At 38.9% G+C, this 23,466-nt stretch overlaps 1 protein-coding gene across 3 annotated transcripts in view; it reads right to left on the reverse strand.

Annotated features, from left to right (window-relative positions):
* The window catches only part of LOC132395679 (cytoplasmic dynein 1 intermediate chain 1), a 205,188-nt gene that overhangs the window by 127,337 nt on the left and 54,385 nt on the right, over positions 1-23,466 (reverse strand). For all 3 annotated transcript variants that reach the window (XM_059972584.1, XM_059972585.1, XM_059972583.1), the window contains 2 exons: positions 18,236-18,295; positions 17,738-17,850 (listed from right to left, as the gene is read on the reverse strand). In XM_059972584.1, the coding sequence (XP_059828567.1) occupies positions 17,738-17,850; positions 18,236-18,295 (173 nt within the window). The remainder of the gene's footprint in view (positions 1-17,737; positions 17,851-18,235; positions 18,296-23,466) is intronic.

The raw sequence follows: 23,466 nt of genomic DNA on the forward strand, positions 1-23,466 counted from the left end.
GAACAGTCCCTTGAGAGCGAATTTCCTGCTCAACTCCTCAATCTCCATTTGCACATAGGCCTGTGACAAGTCAATCTTTGAAAACCTCTCCCTACCGGCCAAAGATGTAAAAATGTCTTCTATTCATGGCAGGGGATACTGCAGCAAGGTGTTGATGCTCAACTTGAAATTGCCATGTCTGCGAACGGCTCTAGCCTTCACTTTCTTGATCATCAGGACAACAGGCATGGCCCAATCGCTCCACTCAACTTTGGAGAGAATCACAGACCCCTCCAAGCACTGGACATGCTTTATGGAATCTTTATGTTGCTGTTACATCCAATTCAATTCTGGCTTTCATGCCTTTGAGTTCACCAAACCCTTCTCAAACACCTTCTTATTAACATTAAGCAACTGTGTCAGTCTTTGGTTTGTGCTACCATTTGGGCTGCTGTTGCCTGTTGATTTCATATTGAGAGCTTTGATTGAGTTCCAGTCTAGTTGGATTTTCCTTAACCATTCAAGTCAGAAAATTGTTGGCCGTTCACTTTTCAATACATAAAACTAACTGTTGTATTTGGCCTCCATACACCAAATTTACTTTTAGTTTGCCTTTGAGAGACACTTTTTTGCTTGTGTAAATATTTAGCATCACTGAGGTCTTCTCTAATGGTATCTTAGAAAACAGTCTGTTGTAGTCAACCTCTGAAATTATAGACAAAGCTGATCCTGTGTCCAGTTCCATTTTTACACTAGACACATGTATTGTGATCCAGATGATTTTGTGATCTGCTGCAGTTATACTATGCTTCAGTATAGTATGACAGTTCACCCCTGTCAGACTATATTGTCAGATTTTGTTTTACATTTGGTAGCTTTATGCATCTGCTTATTTTTGTGTTTGAGACTTTTCACTGGGTTCTGCTTTCTGTCTGCTTTGCACACTCTCTGTGTGACCATCTGTAACACTTCCTGCGGACTTTTTCTTTAAACTAACAGTCATTTGCCACATCGGTAACGTGTTTGGGTACTTGTACCATTCAGGGATACTTTGTGCATTTCACATTCTAACCTTTTCTGTAGTTCTGTTGCATCCTTTGCTGCAATCTCTAACAATACTGTAATGGTCAATGCCCGTTCCAAGGTTAGCTCTCTTTCTGCCAGAAGCGTCATTTGAGTGCTTTGACTATGCATGCCACATATAAGCATGTTCCTTAAAGTCCATCTCTAAAGTTGAAGTACTGGGAAAGTTTGTGCAGTTCTGCAATGTATTCATAAATACTTCCATCTATTGACTGGTTTCTTTTGTAAAATCTAAATCTCTCAGCTATTGCCAGCGGTTTAGGGCTCAAGAGATTTTGTAAAGTTGTAACAATTTCATTGAACATCTTGGTTGGTGGCTTTGCAAGGTTTACTAAATTGCATAAGAGACCGTACATTCTTGCACCCATTAAGCTAGGTGCAGGGGCTTTCTTTTGCTCCTCGACATTGTTTGCACTATAATACCATTCAACCCTCTTGATACACGACTCCCAGCCTTCATTCGTGTTATCACATTCGGTATCAGTTGGGAAAGTTGACATCGCAACGTTATCTTCACTTTAAATTCAGCGTGTCTTTCATTGTTAACATGCTTTTGTTAGCGTCTATGGTGGCTTTCTCATGCTGTTTAACTCTTGCTGCTTCGTCCCGTAACTGCACAGTTTGTGAAAGTTCCTGACATTCAGGATCCCATCCTCGTCACCAATTTGTTGTGTCTGTGCACAACCACATATCAAATAAAAAGCAAGGACCCGACAGATGACTTCAACTGGTGTATTCACATTGCTGCGAGAGTGAGAGAAACAATGTGCATCCACAGACATCAGCACATGCACAGACAACAGGTCAATATGTAGTGCTGGGGGAGTGTGGGGGGGATCATTGCTCTCAAAGAAATACATTACAGTATCCTACCACCAACGTTCAGTCAAGGAGTTTGTGTCAGTGCTCCAAAATGATAAGATGTCCCTCTTCTGCACACTTCTAAATGATAAATGCAGACACTAATCAATTTATCAGAATAGCAGTCTACACACTTAACATCAAATGGGAATGTGTGCTGCAGACACCACCTTGGAACCCTCAGGGCCTCAAAGAATTCAGGAAAGGCAAGGTAATTTTGCTCTCATCATCTTTAATGCATCACAGAACTGGTGTTATTTATAGCCAAAATGTAACTTCAATTGCTAGTCACTGAAACATATGCAGGCATTCTTAAAAGCAGCAAGCAAAATATTTATCAACAAAAAAAGTCACACAAGATGCATGCATGATATTTAAATTGATTTCAACAATTGCACAAGATGTACAGTCTTCCATCAGTAAAGAACGGAACTGAGAAACCAACTCTCACTTTTGAACATTTAGACAAATTCTGGTTTCAAAGCTCAACTTCTAACCTTTGATTTCTCACGGTGATATCACTGAAATTACTGGTCACTATCTTCTGACCTGATCTCAGTATTTTAACCCCATTCCCACAATTATCTGGATTTTCTTTTAAATGGACAGGCACATCAATTCTGCAGGAAATTACATACTGTATGTATAAATGGAGAAAGAAGTTAAATCAAAAAGAAAAAGGGGAAATATGGTTCCTGGCAAAAAAAAAAGCTCTGTCAATGATTTGATTTATTGCATACATGTAAATTACTGGTTGACTCTGATCAATGCTTTCCTGCCTTGTTCACAATGGCATAGATGAGACCTAAAAGTATTCCAAACAAATTGTGCAGTCCGTACATCTACTGCACGAAACTGAGGTCCTCAAGAAGTCACAGATCAGATTTAGTTGTTTTTATTAAGGCTCGTAGGGATGGTATTGGGGACAGAGAGGGGATTTAGGGGTCAGGGGGATGTGGGGAAATTAGAGGTCAGGCCAAAGTCCAAGTCTAGGCTGTGTTCAAAGACCAGTGACACAGAAGAATGACATCCATATTTGGATATAAGATGCTGGACCGGCAGGAAGTAGATAAGGGCTCCCCTAGGACAGTGAGTTGACTGTGGGATCTGAAGTTCAGTGTGGGCAGAAGGCATCAGTTCTTATGACTCTCTGCATTCACAAATTAATGGGGCGGGAGTCTTTGGCCTGGTGTTTGAGGCCGAGCGTTCAGTGATCGGCGTTTCCTGGAGTTAAGCTTGAATCAGAAGTGCGGAATTCGAGGCCCGTTGGCCAGAGCAGTCTGTGAATCTCTGGAGTTCATTGGAGAGGTAGAAGCCTGGTGTCTGCAGGCCAGAGTCCGTGTCTCAGGAGACAGGAGGCTGAAGATCTGCCCTATGGGTAAAGGACGGTATATGCTTCTGGCTGGGAGACAGGATTATGGTTTGCTTCTGCTGGTGTTTTGCTGCTTGTTGTGTTCTGTGCAGTTATGCCAAGCATTGTGGGCATACTACATTAACACCAGAAAGTGTTACGATGCTTGCAGCTGCCCCCCAGTATACTCTTGGTTGTGTTGGTTGTTAAAGCAAATGACACATTTCACTGCATGCGTCAGTGTACACATGACACAAACTTGAATTTTGAAATTTGAAATCTGACAGCACTAATTTCTACCCTATATACAATTCTAATATTTGGATTAATTTAACAATTAGCATCTTCCTCCTAAATTTCACTATAATAAAAGAATTCTGAAGCTATCTATTATGCCTGATCAAACACGTTAGGGTCCTCATGCATTTCAGTACTGAGGCAGCATAGTAGTACAGCTAGTACTATGCTGTCTCAGAGCACTGGAGACCAGAGTTCATTCTTGCCATTGTGAAGTTTGTACATTCTCCATGACCCCTGTTACATACACCGTGGGTATCTTGTGACTGTCTCATGACCATGATATAATTGAGTATCTGGTGAGCATGATGTAATGGTCTTGTGATGGTGGGGAGATGTAATTTCCCACCAATGTGAGGTCACATGATGCAATTTTCCCGCCAGTGAGAGGTCATGTGATGACCTGTTTCAACAGGTATAAAAGGGGAAAGCCTTGCTGTGACGCAGGTCAGTTTGTGGTTTAATTCATCAGTTACTCCGTTATGCTGCGTATTCATCTCATGACGAAGTTTTGTTTTAAAGTGGGGTTTTACTTTCTGCCTTAAGTCTCAAAGGTTATTGCCGGCAGTCTCACAGAACACTGCCAGTTTTAGTCCAGTCGGAGAGTGAAGAATTTATCGAAGTATGGAAAACTCAAAGGATCGAGTAAAGTTGGTGACATCAGCAGTAATACAGGATCGACCTTATTGAATCCTTATTCATAAGGTAGCAACCTGCATCCGAGATAGCTCCTGCATTGTGAAAGCAGAAAGGGCTGGATGCAGCGGTATTCGCCAAGGAAAGGTCTGTGCCTTTAAGCCGTTTTAATTTCCTTCATCGTAAATCCTTCGGGCAAGGCGTAGTTCAGTTGGGATCAGCAGTAACATCACGTCGTTGAGGAATTTGTTACTTCAGGAAAGTCTCTCCTAATTGACTGTATAAATCATTTTGGACTTTCGTAGTTACCACTTCAAGAACTGTGCTCGAATTTATCGCTTTAAGAACTGTTTGAATTTCCATGTAGCAGTTCACTTCCAGTTAAGTTAGTCATTTGTTTACTTTTCATTTGTCGTTGAGCTGAGTTTTACATGAATGTTTTATTTGTTTGTACAAATCAGTCTCAATTCTATATTCATTGTTGCTGTATCATAACACCCCACAATGTTCCCCAGATGCAAGTTTCCTTCTCATCCCAAGGACGTGCCACCTGATGAGTTAATGGGCCACTGTAAATTGCCCCCAAGTTTACAGGTGAGTGATAGAATCTAGAGGGAGGTGATGAGAATATGGGGTGAATTAAAACGGGGATTAAATTGGTGGCTGATGGTAGCTATCAACTCAATGGGCCACAGGGCCTGTTTCTCTGCTCTCTCAGCAAATATGGGAATGATGGAATGCACACTTTTATCCATCATTTGCCAAGAGTCTCCGCACCTCAGTCTCATTCTCATTTCCAGTCCCGAGGGGAATCTGGAACTAAACACCTATCTTAATTGTGGTATGGCAAACAGTACAGGTTTCATGACAAGCAGCAATAATTTTTCTTGGGTCAGAGTATTAATAAACCTGCTGATGATTATTTTCTGTGCAGAATATACGTTGCCTGAGATCCCAAAAAAATAATCCAACATTGTAGTTACTGTTTCATTCAAAAGCAGTGTTTCTAAGCAAATTAGTTACATTAGAATTCAAACATGTTTGTGTCATGGTTCGTCACATCTTATTAAATGTGCTACTTAGCTAAGTTCTATAATTGTAGCATATTTACAAGACTAAGTATATGGTGACAGATTAATATATTAAAAGGACAACAGTGGAGCAAGTGCAGAGGCGACTCAACAGAATTGCGCCCGGGATGGTATATATATTCATGCAACAAGTATCTATAATCAAAGGACATCGTATGTATATTTAATTAAAGGGGAAGAAGATTTAGTAGGAAAATTATTTTTCACCAAGGTTAATTGAAATTTGGAATGTGTTGCTTGAGGGTACACGAGAAGTAGGTACCTTCAAACTGCAAGGACTGGAATGAGCATTTGAACAGCACAGAAGGCTACAGGCTGGAAAATGAGATTCCTATGGATAAGTGCTTAATGGCCTGCACAGACTGTGAACCAAAGGTCTGTTTCTGTGTTGTATGACCCTATAATTACCTGTACCACAAATTAATCTCCAATGAATTGGACAATTACTAAAACAGTAAGCTAAATTTTTAGAACCTTAATTACCAAGAATCTTGGCATTATTTCAACAGAACCTCTATAGTACCCAGGCTCTAATTAATTAATATCTTAATTATTCTCAAAATGTTCACAGCCAAATATTGTCCAACTCTTGCATAATTCAGTAACATCAATCCACTGCTACCATAATTCCCCAAAAGTTCAAAAAACACAAAAATAGGTTATAGACTATTAACCACATTGTTATTTAAAGAATCAGATGTCAAATCAAATAGATTGATTAAAGACAAACTTTTGTTGTTTTAAAGCTAAGATAAATGACAATGCAGCCAAGATTATTCAATATTGTATACATATTATTCAGACCAGATTTTTCAGGGAACTAGCAATATTTCCTTGCACAAATGCCATAAGTTTGGGACTCTTGCACATGTGGTAAAGGAAATTCCCTTATTCACAGAGAGGACATTCAAACTCCATACAAACGAGACTGAACTCTGGTCTCTGCATTACTATCGCAGTCGGCATTTACTGGCAACAGTTTCCAGCATTTCCACCCTAACTGGCAAAAAGAAAAACAACTGCACAAGCTACAGATGTCTATTGGATCTTACGCAAGAGTCGTGCTGTGTTTTCTGATTTGGAAATCTGGTTGTGAGTGATCAAGGTGTACATTCCTAGAGTTCAGCACTTTGACCAAGGCTGTCAAGAGGTCTGGAACAGAGTGGCTTTAGCAAAACGCAGAGCTGCTTCATAATGCTGTCAATGATACTGCCGACCATTGTGAGTAGACTAATCAGAAAAAGGGGCAGAATTAGACTATTCAGCCCCAAGATTCCATCTTGGCTGATTTATTACCCCTCTCAATTTTATTCTCTCGCCTGCTCGCCATAACGTTTGACACCCTTACTAATCAAGAACCTATCAACCTCATGCCCACTGACTTGGTCTCCACAGCCATCTACGACAAAGAATTCTATATATTGCTAAAGAAAATCCTCACTGTCAAGCTGGATTTTTTGTTCTTCTTTGAATATGTGCGGCTTCCCCACTTGAAAGAGATTGAATGCACCTACCCGAAGGTTTTTTAAACGGGGTTCCACTCAAAGACCAAACAACTTTTCCTTTTTCCTCCTTATACTTTTTGCAAGTGTGGCAGTTTGATAGTTCCATCAGTCATTAGTCCTTAGGTGAAAAAACTGGCTGCCTCTCCGGGCTTTGTAGATTGATTCCGACCTGCACAGTCTACATTTGTCAATAGACTGTTATGTTTTCAAACCGGGTGAACCCTCCCGAAAGTTCCCAAGCTCTTCTTAAACCTCGCGCCATTTCTGAGAAGTGTCTGCGTGCGATGATCCCCGTGACGAAGCTAGCGCTAACCCAAACACAGTGACAGTTATGCTCTTTTCCATGAAACAGTCTCTCAAGTTATTTAAAGTTCAGCATCTTACCGCAGATTCCAACGCTGCTCCCAGACTGCCGTTGTGACGCTGTGGGGTTCCCCTCCCCCCCCCCAGTGTTCCGGGCAGAAGCAGCACTCAGGCAGTGGGTTCCATCCAGTCTATCAGTGGATTCTTGCTATTACTTTTAAATTTTATTTTCTTTTGCCTCTAGGTCCCAATACTTTCTAAGAACTCTAGTTCGACTTGACACTCATCATCTCTGCACTAAAACGGTGTCCTTATATTGAGGCTTTTACTCTAGTTCTAGACTCCACCAGAATAGGAAACCTCCTATGCACATCCACTATATCTAGGCCTTTCAATATTCAATAGGTTTCAGTGAGGATTCCCCCCCACAACCCCAGTTTAGAAGAGTCTACACGTTTAATGCTTCTACCGAAGTACATGACCATACACTTCCCTATACTATATTCCATCTGCCACTTCTTTGCCCATTCTCACAATCTGTTCCAAGTCCTTCTGCAGACTCCCAGCTTCCTCAACACTACCAACCACTCCACCTATTTTTCCATTGTCCACAAACTTGGCCACAAAGCGATCAATTTCATCATCCAAATCATTGACCTTTAATGTGAAATGAAGCGGTTACAACACCAACCCCTGCAGAACACGAGTGGTCATTGGCAGCCAACTAGAAAAGGCCCCCATCATTCCCATTCTTTGCACACTAGTCAGCCAATCTTCTATCTATGCTACTATCTTTCCAGTAATAGCAGGAACAGTATTAATGGCCAGTAACTGGTAATAAAGTTTTCCAAGTTTAGTTTTTGATGATCAGTCCTGAATATATTGAATGGCATAGCAGACTCAAAGAGCACAGCAGCTTTTTCTTATTCCTATCTTCAGTTTCTGCTTTTTAATTTATGAAAAAGCTTTAACAGCCATAACATACTGTTAAAATATTTGAGTTGGAATACCAGGAGACATGGCTCTAATCTTGTATTAACTTTATGAGTTGCTAAACAGTTGTTGCTATGGTTACTAACTGGTTCCACCATGTCATGGTGTTTGTAGTCACAAGCACCTGCTCTTCTATATGTCCTTGCCAGGACCAGCTTACACTTTACTGATACCTGGGACATCACCTGAATTCAAGAGCAAATACTGCATTAGTCAATAGTAAGATTGGTGACTGTACGGTAACTTGCCAGGAAATTCTGACCTGTTACAATTTGACAATAATTAATGCAGTGGATTCTAGTTATTGGGACATATCGGGACCAGTACATTTTGACCTAAGCGGATGCCCAATTACTGAAGTTTCGTGGAAATAGTTGTAAAGGTACAAACTGGCAAACTACCATCTGAGGAACAATTTATACACTGAAGTGAAACACAGAACAAATCTGAATACTACCAATACCACTGCAGTGCTGTTAAATTGTATTAGTTCCTAACACTTAATGATGACGGATTCATCCGTGTCGCATTCTTGACTATAAATGAACAAAATCAGCACAGATACCTGGTGTAGGTAATGGACTGACTTCATACAATGCTTCATTGTACGATACATTGATTAAATCTTCATTCTTTGCAATATTCAGATTAATTGTGGGTATCTTCAAAATTCTACATAGTTTCTAAACTGAAGTAATGATATCATTTCATTTTCACTCCCAGCCATTTCTGGCATCTCCCAAGCCAGAATTTTTGAAACCACAATGAACAAAGCAGTTGTGAATTGACTTTCAAATAATTTCTTGCCAACTATCAAAGACAAAATCACTGCTTTTTAAACACACACACACACACACACACACACACACACACACGACACTACTTAAAAACTGTTTGTTCTAAGCATGGTGTAGTGTCTACTGGCCATGCAAGTTAGTTAGAAACTGTTCAACAAACATGTCCTGGCCCAATTAAGCTGCATAGTGTCCCAGATAAAGAAAAGGAATCCCAGCTATTTTCTCAATTAGTTTTTGTTCTTTTAGAGTTGCCCCAAATAACCAGTAGACCTGATTACCTGTAAGACCAACTATCTACTGATCCTATACAATTTGATTAGTCCACAATTTAAAGGCCAGGTACCATTCCAGTTGCCTTTGTATAAAGAGTAATAAAATCAAAGGAGAGGAAGCTAAGCATCGATTCACAGGGAGAGTACCAGAAACAAAGTGATCACATACATCGGGGAAGTACAAATACGCAGAGTCTCTTCCCTTAAAATTGTTTTTAAAACCTTTGTAGGTTGGTACTTCAGCATTTGTTTAAGTGCTGAACTAATTCCTAGTGTACACACAATAAAGAAAATGCACAAAGTCAACAGACATGACAGATTAATTTGTACCATGGTCTTTGAAACAACTTTTAAAGACCCATATTCCAGATCCACCAGGAACGCCGTTCAATGTGATCCCGGACATTTCAAAAACAAAGGCATTTTTCCACCTTTGCACACCAAAATTAAATACAACAGGATCCAATTTACCTCCTTTATCTCATTCTCCACAAAGCAGCAGGCTTGATTTCAGCTAGCAACAGAAATAAAGTTTTTCCTTCAAACAGGTAATCTTTAATTTCTTAAGAGATTCTGCAAATGCTGTTAACCTTGAACAACACACAAATATAATGGAGGAACTCAGCAGGTCAGGCAGAAACTTTGGTAGGATATGGGTCAATGTTTCATGCCGAGACCCTTCATCTGGACAGTCCAGATGACAGGTCTCAGCCTGAAATATTGACCGTTCACTTCCCTCCATCGATGTTGCCTGATTTGCTGAGTTCCTTCAGTATTGTGTGTGCCAGTCTTGGGTTACAGTTCTCATCTTCAAGCCACATAGTACAAATAAGGCAACATATCTATTAATAGATACACAAACTAGGTGAGGGGGACCATCAGTGGCAATGGAAGGAAATGATGATGGACTTTAGGAAAACCAAGCCTGCACTGCTCCCTGTTACTATTGATGGTGAGGACGTGGATGCAATGAAGAGACCTACAAGTAACTGGGGGTGGGGGTGCATTTGGATGACAGACTTGAGCCAAGCACCAACACAGAGGCTGTGTACAAGAAGGGCCAGTGCCACCTCTATTTCCTAAGGAAACTGAGGTCCTTTGGAGAATACAGGCCTCTCCTTCACATGATTTAGCAATCTGTTGTCACCAGTACAATCTTCTATGCTGTGGTGTGCTGGGGCAATGGCATCAACACAGGTGATGCCAACAGGCTCAATAAACAGATTAGAAAGGCTGGCTCTGTTATAGGAGCCAAACTTGACACAATGGAGGCTGTGGTAGAACCAAGAACCCGATGGAAAATCCTGGCATTCTGGACAATGTTTCTCACTTTCTGCATGCCACTTTGGTTGAACAGAGGAGCACTTTTAGTAATAGATTGAGATAACTGCGCTGCTCCAAGTAGCGCTATGTGAGATCATTCTTACCCTTGCCCATTAGGCTCTATAACGAGTCAACCTATAGCTAGGGAAGTGATGACACCCTCCTGTTAAATTGTTTGTGATAACTTATTTTTTTATTCTTTCTACTTCTCTTCTAATATTTATATCTATGCACTTGTAATGCTACTGTAACACTTTAATTTCCTTTGGGATCAATAAAGTATCTATCATTCCTTTATTAGGAAAAGTCTAAATATTGGCATTCTCCCTCCAGTACCACCATGTACATTCAACATGAATATCAGCCAAGACAGCCCAAACAGGTGTGATGCCCTAGTAAAGGTTTCACTGCTAACATAACTGTCCTTCCGTAGAAGCAGGGTTTGGGTTATGGTTAGAGGTAACGAGTGCTTTGGAGTGTGAGTCATCCAACCAGGGGAGTGGGTTTTTTTGTCTGCCTAACATCGGTATGAGCAGGGGTCTTTGTTCGGTGGGAGATGGAGAGAAGATGCTGAAGACAGCCAGTTGTAGGATTTGACCCGGTGGGGGACTGTGATTCAAGCAGATGTCTACTGAGGATTGGTGAATATGACTGTTGGAAGAGTTGAATTCCAATTTGTGCATTTGACTGTTTGATTATAATGGGTCCTTTTTGTTTTTTTTCCTCTTCTCTTTACTAATTCTTTAGTTAACATCCATAAATGCAATTCCTTTAATCACATGCAGTGTGCTTTCTGTTATTTCTTGGCACAGAGTAGTAACAGGGCAGCAAATTATACAGCATTCACATAAACTGGGGTATGGGATGGGAGAGTCATCCCAGTCTCACGGGTTTGGTGGGACCAGAGCGAGCATTCCCTAGACGTACACAGCCCAAGGAAACCAGGGTTTCATAAAATACACATGAACCTGCAAATTCAGGATTGTGATGATATATCAAAATAAATTTGGGATCAGACTTGCATCTACCAGAGATCCAAGTTAACAAATTTCATGATACATGCCAGTGATAATAAACCTGATTCTGATTCTTACAGGTTTGGCATCACTCCTCACTTGACTTTATCCCAAGAGAAGTTACTTAGCATTTGGGTCCACTGAATATCCCTAATAGACACATACACTTCACATTAAATGCGCTCATGGATGCTCACCAGTTTTATGCATCTTATAAGAGTGGAGAAGAGAAAGAAATTGTTGACAGGATAACAATAAGCAAGATGGAGATTCTTGTGGGGTGCAAACACATGTACAGAGCATTGGTTCAAAATTACCAGCTATTCCAATGTCAGTTTGCAAGAAGAAATCATAATCTGGAAACAACAGCACTCTCAGGAATGTGACATTTCCGAAATACAAAAATGAAAAAATAAATCAGCCCATTAAAGAAACTTTACAAATAATTAGCTTGCTGTAGCAGGAAAATAACTTAACATGAGAAACTGGGTTTCTTCACGAGTGCTGACCAGTTAGGCCAGATAGTGCTAGCTACACCCTGAACTTAAAGGAATCACTGGTGATCAAGAAAAAGCAACTCTCAGATTTGTTGTTCTGCCTTCATCTGTTAGGGGATTAATATCTGGGAACATAGGACAATCAGAGCTGGTACAGAATTAGAACCCCCATTAAACATGGAGATTGGGAAAGACATTTTTTAAATTTACTTTTTTAATCTGTTACTCCTTTTTAAGTATTTGTTGCTGTAAACAAAAAAAAAGCAAATGTCTTGGAATTTTGGCAGACAGCAAAGCACCACACCCATTCTTGCTTTTTGTCACAGACACTGTCAAGTATTGCAGACAGTCCTGACGAAGGGTCTCGGTCCAAAACATCGACAGCACTTCTCCCTATAGATGCTGCCTGGCCTGCTGTGTTCCACTAGCATTTTATGTGTGTTGTTGCAAGTATTGCAGAGGCAAGTCTTCAATCTGCTAGCCAAAGCCAATTCACTAAGAATTCCTAATCACCCACATTCCAATAATCAGGGCAAAAGAGTCAACTCATCCAATTCTCTTTGTCTAGGGCAGCCCCAGAATAGGTTGGTAGGCTGCAAATCCAATAAATTTTCTGCAATAATGTTCAACATATGTAAAGAATATGGAAAGTGGCAATGAAGTGATTTACAACTATAACGAAGCAGAATTGCATTTTATAAACTCATTTTATCTTAATGTGAGATCACAGATTTCCCTTGAAATTAGCTTTAAAATGAACATGTACCTCAATTAGATGATTGCATTAAAGATAAATTATTCAAATTATTAACCTCAACTCACCAACTTTAAAAACAGATATTTGACATTTTAACTATGGAAAGTAACAGTAGACTTCTATTAGACTTCAAACTAAAATCACTAAAGATTCACTTTCATTTGAAAACATGCAAATCTAAACAGCAGGATTAGCAAAATCCTTTTTTTTTTATAAATCTGTTTTCATCCTTTTTCTTCCCTTCTCTCAAACTTTGAGATCTAACTAGCAACAGGATTTCAGATCAACAACAAATCAAACTATCTTTCTTATTATCCTCAAGTCCGAATAACACTGAATATCCCATAAATAATTTGGGTTTCCATCAGCACTGAAGAATAGTGAATTTTAGAAATCCTTAAATTGCTTTCATTGTAAAAGTTGAGATCTTAACGTTTGAGTTACCACAAGGAACAATGAACATCTTATTCCCATACAGTTTTCAACAGATTCACAAAAAAGCAACCCAATTCAAAGACACTATGCCAATGACAGCTTGACCTCTCTTCCCTCAAAAAAATGTACAAAGAGAAAGGCCAAATTCTTTGCAAGTTCTGAAAACTTGTAGCCTGTTATCTAGGCTGTGAGTAAAGGAATAGGACAAAAATCTTCTGTTTGGGAGAAAAATTGATAAAATGTGCATAAAAGCATGCAATGTTAGTTAAACACTTTTATTATAAATAAACTTCAGTCACCACCACTAGAGGGTGCAATCTATTTGTTTCACAATTTCATGACTGAAGAAACAGTAATCCATTGTTGTTAGTCATTTTGTACTTGTTATCCAAGCTTCTTGGTAGCCATAAAAACACAATGTATACACCATACTTCCAAAAATGTTACTGCATTCATGAGAATTTATAAACAGACATCACAGATACAGCTCAATATATATGCTTAAATCTGATGTTTCTTGAATCAAACTAGACTGAATTTATACCAGATTGAAAAATCATTCCGACCCCACAACTATTTTCACATTTTACTGTCTCATTTTCTAAATCTAAAATATATTGGGGGATTTTTTTGAGATAATTTACAAAACTTTGTGCATCATAACAAATCAAAATAAATATTTCAAAACCTTACAAGAATTTACTAAAAGTTAAAAACCAAAATTTTGAGACTGGAAAAAAGTATACCCCTCTTTTTGTAATTACTACACTAACTTTTCTCAGCTGCAATGTACACATTACCTTACCAGCTCAGCCAATTTGTTGATCTAGAAAATTAGAAGTTCACCTGCTTTCAATGAATTAATAATAAATACCTCCTTTCTCTGTAAGGCCCAAGATTAAGGTAGATTGTCAACAGACCAAAGAAAAGTCAAGGAAATGATAATAGAGAAGCACAAATCCAGGGAAGGATAGAAGACCATCTCAAGAGGTACTGAACATATCTCAGAGCTCAGGGCAGCCCATCGTGAAAAGTGGAAAAAATATGAAGGCACAGCCATGCCGCCGCGGCAGGCTACCCCTCTAAACAGTCACCAGAGAGCAGCAGCACTTGTAAGAGAGATTACTGTGAAACCAACAGAAGTCAGTGGCTGTAACTTGAAATGAAGTGCATTGCTCCACAATCTCCAAGGTCTTGCACTAAAAGCCTATTTATGGAAGAATGGCAGGAAGCAGCTCTGGCCATAAAAAAGGCATATCCTTGCCTGCAAAGACTCTGTAAATTGTCACTTATAGATACTACAAAAATGTGAAAGAAGGTCTTGTGGTCAGGTGAGACTAAAGTGGAACTTACTGGCTTCAAAACTTAGCTGTGTGTGTGGCATAATTCTAACACTGTGCATCATGCCATCCCTTCTGTAAAGTACGGTGGAGGTAGCATCATGCCATGGGGATGCTTTTGAACAGCAGGTCCGGAAAGTCTGGTGATGATTGATGGGAAGATGAATGCTGTTCAATACAGAGAAATCTTGGATAAAAACCTGCTAGACTGGGAAGAAAGTTAGTCTTTCAGCAAGACAATGACCCAAAGCACACTGCCAGATCAACCATGGACTGGACTCAAATAGAGAAAATTAATGCCCTTGAGTGGCCCAGTCAAAGTCCTGACCTTAACTCAATCAAATCTCTAGCAAGACCTCAAGTCTGCTGTTCACCACTGCTCCCCAGCTGACCTGGCACAGTTTGAACAATTTTGCAAGGAACAAATGGCAAATCTAGCTCCTCCATCACATTATGCAAAGCTAAAAGCAACTTATCCAAGAAGACTACCTACTGTAAAAGTTGCAAAAGGCGTTTCAACTGAGCACTAAACAAAGTGGGATGAATACTTTTGAACTGCTGACATTTCAGTTTTCGAATTTTTAGTTTTTTTATGCTTTACAATTTTTTTGGGCTCTACTGTGACAAAAGGTGCATGTGATTGACAAAAAAATTCTCAGTTAAGTTGATCAAAGTCCTTGGTTGCAATACTCATCTATGTGAGCAAAGGGTTGGGGGTTGAATAATTTTTCCAAGGCATTGTATATTCACCATATCAGGAACATCATCCTTCTCAACTACATGCAATTTTAATTTTTATTATTAAAATGGTCTTTTCCTTTTAAGAAAACTAAACTGAGCTAAAGCCCAAATTTCCTTTCTACCAAGAGCACTCTCAACCCTCCCTCTGCTAAAACAATTCCCAGCAAATATCATGCAATATCATGAGACACAAATTTTGTTAGAAGTCCACCAAGGATTTGACTTGGTAACTCTTGACAAAGCCCAAACTTCTTTTAAAAAAGCATGTTACCAATAAAAATCTTTGCAAATGTCATAATTTATGCAAAAGCTATCTTAATTAAGCATGCAGTTTTTAAAAACCTCTCACTCTTAAAGTACATCAATGTTATGTTTATGACATCAGCCTTTTCCCATTTTGTTCAACCAGGCAAAAAAAAAAAAAAAAAAAAAAAAAACCAGGCAAGCTTTTGCCATTATATATTAGTTCCCAGTGAAGCTGCTGTTCACTATTTGGCTGCTTGATGGTGAACACTGTTCCATCAAAAGCTTATTGTTGGAAGTACAGATGTACAAAAAAATGCACAAGATAAATTTCATTGAAGATGGCTACTTTTCAGTGAAATGGCCAATTTTGCAGCAAAGTTTCTCGAATATTCAACTACCGGATAATCCAGCTCGTATGCAGGAAAGTTAATCAACACAAGGAACTCTACAAGTTTCAGCTTGAAAATTGTATGAACATTAATCAGAAGTCAAATGCCTCCCACTAGCAACAATGTTGATTTTTTGCACGTCTCAACTACAGTACTGTATACAAATTCAGATTCATTCCCCAATTGCAAAACCACATGTACATCTATAACATGTTCTCATTTCATGAATTCCGTATTTATAAACACAAGAAAAAATCTGCAGATGCTGGAGATTCAGAGCAACACATACAAACTGCTGTTGGAACTCAGCAGGCCAGGTAGCATCCATGAAAAAGAATAAACAAAGAGTGCTGATGAAGGAACTCGGCCCAAAACATTGACAGTTTACTCTTTTCCATCGATGCTGCCTGGCCTTCAGAGTTCCTCCAGCATTTTTGTGTGTGTTGCTTTATTGTTACGCTAATAGTTACTATACTTAACAGTAACTATAATGGACATTTTATGTGTAAGCAGTTCCACATCACAGTATCTGCAAAGTAGGGTTGGGTTCTTGAGCTTTCAGGTAACCATAGCAACATAGTGTTGCCCATGATAATCCAAATTTATGAGGCCACTTGCTCAATGCTTTCACTCCTACATTTTCTCATTGTCCTTGGTTTACCTCCCACTTTATTGAATAGTTGAATCCAAATTTCCATCCAATTTCCAGCTCCTTTATCTTGCTTTTCACCCCAACCCACAAAAAAGTTATTAGCTAACAATTTATCCTAATTTAGAGTAAACCCCATTCTAATCCCAATATTCCTGTGATTGAACAACTCTGCCTGCTCTTGCAAGTAATGAAATGGATAGTCATATGCATTAAGATTTAGGAAGAATGAATTAAGCTTAAATGTTAAATGTAACACTTCTTGAAAAGGGAAGACACTATTGAATGGCATTCCAGAGCAGACAGTGAACACTGATTCATTGCAAGTTCTTTTTGACAATAAAAATAAACTGAAAATGATGTAAACTATTGACCAAAATGGGGCTTAAGGTGCAGTATATGAGGTATGCTGAATAGATTACTAGTGGGGCAGTATGTGCGGTGCAGTGAGGGGAGGGGGTAAATCAGGGAAACCATGTGGGATAATGGGAAGTCCGCCAAGCAACGGAACAATTGCTTACGAGGGGTGATTGATAAGTTTGTGGCCTAAGGTCGGAGTCAATTTTAGAAAACCTAGCACATTTATTTTTCAACATAGTCCCTTCCTACATTTACATACTTAGCCCAGCGGTCATGGAGCATATGGATCTTGGACCTCCAGAAAGTGTCCACAGCAGGGGTGATTGATAAATTTGTGGCCTAAGGTAGAAGGAGATGAGTTATACAGCTCTCGTTACTTGCACATGCCTGTCAACTCTTTGAGTGATTGTGCAGAAAGCTTGAAGTTAATAACTCATCTCCTAATACCTTAGGCCACGAACTTATCAAATACTCCTCGTATCTTGTCCAGAGTACATAAAACAACATAAAAAGGTTCATCGAAGGTGCTGAAAGAAAATAACGGAGAGTAGCATGCGAAATAGTAATACAAAGGGGAGAACATGGAAGGGGACAGCAACTAAGTTATAGAAAGTGGGGAACAGGAAAAGCAGTAGGTTAGGAATAGCAAATGCACAGAATGGAATGATAAACAATAGACACAAGGCAGTTAATGAATTCTATCAAATGCTTGGGAGGTGAACAAGCTACAAATAATATTCTGCAGTCTACATTTTACTTACAATACATTTTTAGTTCATCAATATTTTCTTAGTTCAGATTAGTAAAACAAGATACCTTCAGGCTCATGAGCAACTGGCGTTTGGGTCTCTTTGGAGTACGACACCACCTCTCGAGGTAAAAAATCAACTTGAGTAATTTTTGAAATCACAAGTTTAGGCAAGCGGCGGCTGCATTGAACAGTGGGGTAAATATTATCATTTCCACTTATGAAATTGCTGTCATTTTCTTTAAAGTATACAGTGAACTTCACTCACTCCAACAAAAGTCACATATAATTTTCTCTTTATTTTTTAAGAACAATGTACTTAAAAAAAAAAGCAAATTCTCAACATTGCATATCCGATGTTCCTTTACCAGTAATCTCAACAATTTTCTTTAAACAAAAAAGGAATATCTATGCGAACTACAAATTTAAATACTGTTACCACTTGAAATTATATGGGCAACATTAAAGTTCAGGCAATTAGCAAAAACATTAAACATACATACATCACAAAAGATCATTCAATAGTTTTTGTACAACATCATGGTGAATATTAAAAAGTTACATACCCAAGATCAGAGTCAGATTGAAGCTGCAGTACAGAAGGATCGGTATCCCATTGTAGTGCCCTAATTAGTTCATCCAATAAGACAAAAAAAAAGAGACATTAACTCAGCAGAACATTAACCAACAATACATGTTTAATGACAGGAAAGAATGCAAGTTAAAATTAACAACACTTAATATATTTGGTAATATTTCCAACAAGCTCAGTAAGAAGTTAGTATATTTATTTCAGACTTCCAGTACAGGTCGACCTTCACTAATCCGGCACCATTGGGATCTGAGGAGTGCCCAATTAGTGAAAATGCCAAATTACAGAAGGATCACATTAAGCAATAGCTAACTGCCTCATCATAACTTTAAAATATTATGTATATCAGTACAAGTTAGATCATAATGAAACAGAAATATTAAATGAGTAACAAGTGGAATTTTAATAAAGTAATATACTGTACAGGCACAGATAAAGTAAAGGGTACAGGTAAATGTGCAGGAATTAACTTGCACAGAAAAGTTGAGCACTTCCACTTCTAAAGTGGGACGTTTAATAAACCTTCAAGCAAAGTTACATGTCTGCAAGTGTGGGGTTGTCAGGATCATCAGCATCTTCATCTTGAAAAGTGAGTGAAGCATCAGGAACTGGTGCTGAAACTGGCACAACATTGTACACCTGCTCGGGGCTTAATTTTTCCATCAGAGATGAACTTGGAGAACTCATCAACAAACTCTGCTGCTGCTTCCTTGTCTGCTGAATGTTTTTCACCACACACTGCACAAAACTGTAAACCATGACGCTGCTTGAACCGATGAAGCCAACCTTCACTATAATCACTCTCATAATCTAGTCTTAGCTCTTCATGAAACACTTTTGTTTGTTCCTTCACCATATCTCCAGATAGTTCAACACCTTCACTTCACCTTCACGAAGATTAAACCACATTATCAGCACTTTATCTAGTTCTGAACTTCTTCCGTCTTTCATTGTTTTTCTTACACGTTTCTTTGAGCCACTATCAGCGAAAAAAAAAGTAGCAGTTTTTCTGTTTCTTTATAAAATTGCACACTGTGGAAGAGCCAATGTTGTAACACTCGCACAAGCTTTTCACCGATATACCACTTCAGTTTTTTGTTCCAACAGTTCAACCTTATCTTTAATGGATAATGTGTGGTGTTTTTGCTTCACAGCACAAGGTGCATTTCCTTTATTCATGGGGGCCATAACTGCAGGAAAACAAGCAGGAATCGCCTGTCTGTGCTTACAAGAGCACGCCAACACGTGAACAGATCTAGCGCAACCAAAACAATGCACAGCAGATTGGTACAGTGGCCCGGGAAATTCAAAATTACAGTTGCGCAGAAAATTTGAAATCAGTGCCGGATTATCGGAGGAACTGGATTACAGGTAGCCAGATTAGTGAAGGTCGACTCTATCTGCAAATAATTGGTTTATGTTAAACACAGAACTCTGGGTATTTCTATTAATGATAAATAGTGGCATTCATGAGTAACCCGGCTAATGACTTCAAGAAACTGAGAGACACACATCAGTCACAAAATTCCAAAACATGTTGACTTATTTTTTTTTATTGTCTGCCGTGTGCAAAAAAAGTTTCACTTTGCCAGCTGATAACAGAATTTTAAGAACATGCAGGTTTTGTACATCAAATTCCTTTTTAAACTTGCCTCAAAAGATAATTAACAACCCAAGTACCCTTTAAATATGATCATTGTTATTGTATTAACATTTAAAGTGCTCAATCTCATTCCAATGTGCAAAGAATTAGATGCTGAGATTTATTTTACATTTATTTTTGTCTTTATATTTCATTGGCCTTTATCTGACTTCAATCTAATCTGGAGACAAATTAGCCAATTCAATTTCCATTTCACTTTCACCTGCTTCCCCCATATTAAAACCAACTTTCTAGATCAGGATAAAATTCAGTAAGCAGCCAAGTCTCTGTTCTTTCTGGTGTCCAATACATAAATACTGATGTTTGAAAATCACTTGTAAAGTTTTTAAATGGCAGCTTTCAACAAACTGAATATCCAAGCATAAAAATATGCAGGATGAGAGGAAAATAAAACAAAGTATTAGTGGAAGAAGTCAGTGAGTTTTCCTGAAAAGACAAGTTCATCATGATGTATGGTAGCTTAAAGGAGCTTTCTAAAAACCTAAAATAGGGTAGTTGATTGTCTCTCTGTGTAGCAAAGGTGGCAGGAAGTAAATGATATTTCATTCAGCACTGCCACATTCATTGCAATGGTGAAATCCAGTAAGGGTCTTGTCTCAAATCACTTTCACTGCCAAATACCCAATAAACAAGAAAAATAAATTACAATTTTATACCATGTTTGATCATTGTGTACATCTTGGTCACAATAAACGTTCCATTTTCTTTTTAATTTTATGTATTGACATACAGCACAGAATATGCCCTTATGGCTCTTCATGCCGCACCACTAAGCAACCCTATTTTAATCCGAGCCCAATCAATTTACAATGACCAATTAACCTACCAACCAGTATGTTTTTTGGACAGTGGGATGAAACTGGAGCACCCAGAGGAAACCCACACAGTCCAGGGAGAACATACAAGCTCCTTATAGGCAGCGATGGAAATTGAACCCGGGTTGCTGGCACTGTTAGAAAATTGTGCTAACCACTACAGTATGGTGCCATCCCCTTTTGGTTGTCCAATGGGTACGTGAAACCTTCGGCTTTTGACCATGAAGAAGTTGAAAATGAATACTTTTGCAGATAACATATTATACAGTCACAAAATGCACATCAAGTGCAGTTTTTGTCAGATGATTGTAATCATAGTTGGACTACTCTGAAATACATTAGTACAGTTGCACACTTACAAAGTGAGCACAGGGAACTGTGTTCAGTTAAAGAACAGGACCCATGCTATAGCTAGCGAGGCTAGAAATGGGAAAATAATATTTAGTTCAACAGGTGGCTAATGAGATGGTGCAGGAGAGAGGGCTAGAAATATTCTTCTGGGCTCTCTTCCAGGAAAGGTGGGATGTGTACAAACGGGATGGTTTGCATGATAACTGGAAGGGAACCAATATCCTTGCAGTAAAGTTTCCTAATGCTGCTCTGGTGAATATTAAACTGCAATTGCAGGGGGATAGGAACAAGAGTGCCAGCAAGGCTAGTGAAGTGGTTGTAAGAAAAAGCAGACATTAAACCTACATACAAAAGGACAGGAACCAGAAGGTTGAGTATGATGGGACTAATGTTCTGAGTTGTACTAATTTCAATGCAAGGAATATTGTAGGCATGGCAAATGAGCTTAAAGTATGAATCAGCATGTGGAATTGTGATATTGCAGTTATTAGTGACACTTGCTTGCAAGATGGGCAGGACTGGTAGCTTAGTGTTCCAGGATTCCAATGTTTTAGATAGGAGAAAAGGGGGAGGGATGGGATTACTAGTCAGGGAAAATATCACAACAGTGCTCAGACAAGCAGACAGGATGGCTCATCTACTGCAGCGAAATGGGTGGAAACATGGAATTAAAAAAAGGATGGCTATGTTAATTGCGTATTATAAACTACCCCACAGTGAGCAGGATTTAGAAGAGCAAATTTGTAGAGTGAGTCAGACGGCCAATGAAGAAAGCTGCAAGAAAAATAAAGGTTATGATAGTAAGTGATTTTAACTTTGCACATAGACTGATAGTCCAATACTGTAAAAGGAATAGATGCAATAAAGATTGGCAAATATGTTTATGAAAGTTTCCTTCATCAATATACAAAGGTGTGTGAGAGAGCGAGAGCAAACAAGAACCATACTGGATTTCCTATTAGTGAACAAGACAGAACAGTGGGGGAAACACCTTAGATCTAGTGATCTTAATTCCATTAGTTTCAAGATAATTATGGACAAGGATAGGACTGGTCCTTGGGACAAAATTCTAAATTGCAGAAAGGCTAGTTTCGGTGGCATTGGAAGGAATCTGGCAAGTGTGGATTTGGACAGGTTGTTTTCTGGCAAAGGGATACTTGGCAAGTGGGAGATCTTCAAAAGTGAAAAATTGAAGAGTACGGAGTTTGTAAGTTCCTATGAGAAGAAAGGACAAAGATAGGATAACAGATTTATGGAACTTTGATTTAAGGGGTATAGAGGCCCTTGTGAAGGGGGTGCAAGGCAGCAAAGATCAAATGAGTCGCTGGAGGAATACGAGAAATGCAAGAGAATACTTAAAAGGAAAATCAGGAGGGCTAAAAGAAGGCATGAGGATGTTGTGGCACACAAGGTGAAGGAGAATCCTAAGGGCTTCAACAGATATATTAAGAGCGAAAGGACACTAAGCGACAACATTGCTGACTTGACAATCAGCATGGTCAGATTTTTTTGCATCTGTATTACTCAGGAGACAGACACATGGACCATATCCAGATTACAAAAGAGGAGGAGCTTGCTGCTTTGGGGCAAATTAGGGTGATGAGCCTCAAGGCCTGAAGAGGTGTCTGAATTTAGGAAACCCAAGCAAAGAAAGAACATGCAAATTCCACACAGAGAGCAGCAGAGATCATGACTGAACCTGATGTTCCACAGTAGCAGCTCTTTCTAACATCAAATCATAAATGCCTCATTCACTCTTGCACACAACACACAAGAACATGTCACCTTCTCTACTGGTAATCATTTGAGACTTTCTAATTAACATAAGGGTTCTCTCTGTTTGGGGCTACCCCACCCTATTTGGCAAAGATAATTCATTGTGCTGGTTCAGAATGAGGTTTTCCTACTTTAATATAATGATTTAAGGAAATGTGACCTTTTTTAAAAAAAAATTTGCCAACCATGTACAATTCATCAGATCTGTTTTGTGAGGCACAAATACTACTTCCATCAGATTGTAGAACTCAGATATAGAAGGGTCTATATCAGGGGTGGGCAAACTTTTTGACTTGTGGGCCACAAAGGGTTCTAAAATTTGACAGTAGGGCCGGACCAGGAGTAGATGGACGGAGTGTTTTGGTAATACACCTCATAAGAGAAAATAAAATATCATGGGATATGTAGAAAACATGTGCTTTAATTTCAATTGAAAATGAACAAATGCATTACAACAAAATATCTGTCTTTGAAGTCCCATGGTATTTAGCTATTTATTGAAATGACTTTTAAAACACTGAAAATTAAATGAATAAAATACAGCTTTTTTAACAGTTATTATTTTAAAGCACTGAAAATTCTGTTATCCTTCAAGATATT

This window comes from Hypanus sabinus, chromosome 6 (assembly GCF_030144855.1).
Source record: "Hypanus sabinus isolate sHypSab1 chromosome 6, sHypSab1.hap1, whole genome shotgun sequence".
Classification (NCBI taxonomy): Eukaryota; Metazoa; Chordata; class Chondrichthyes; order Myliobatiformes; family Dasyatidae; genus Hypanus; species Hypanus sabinus.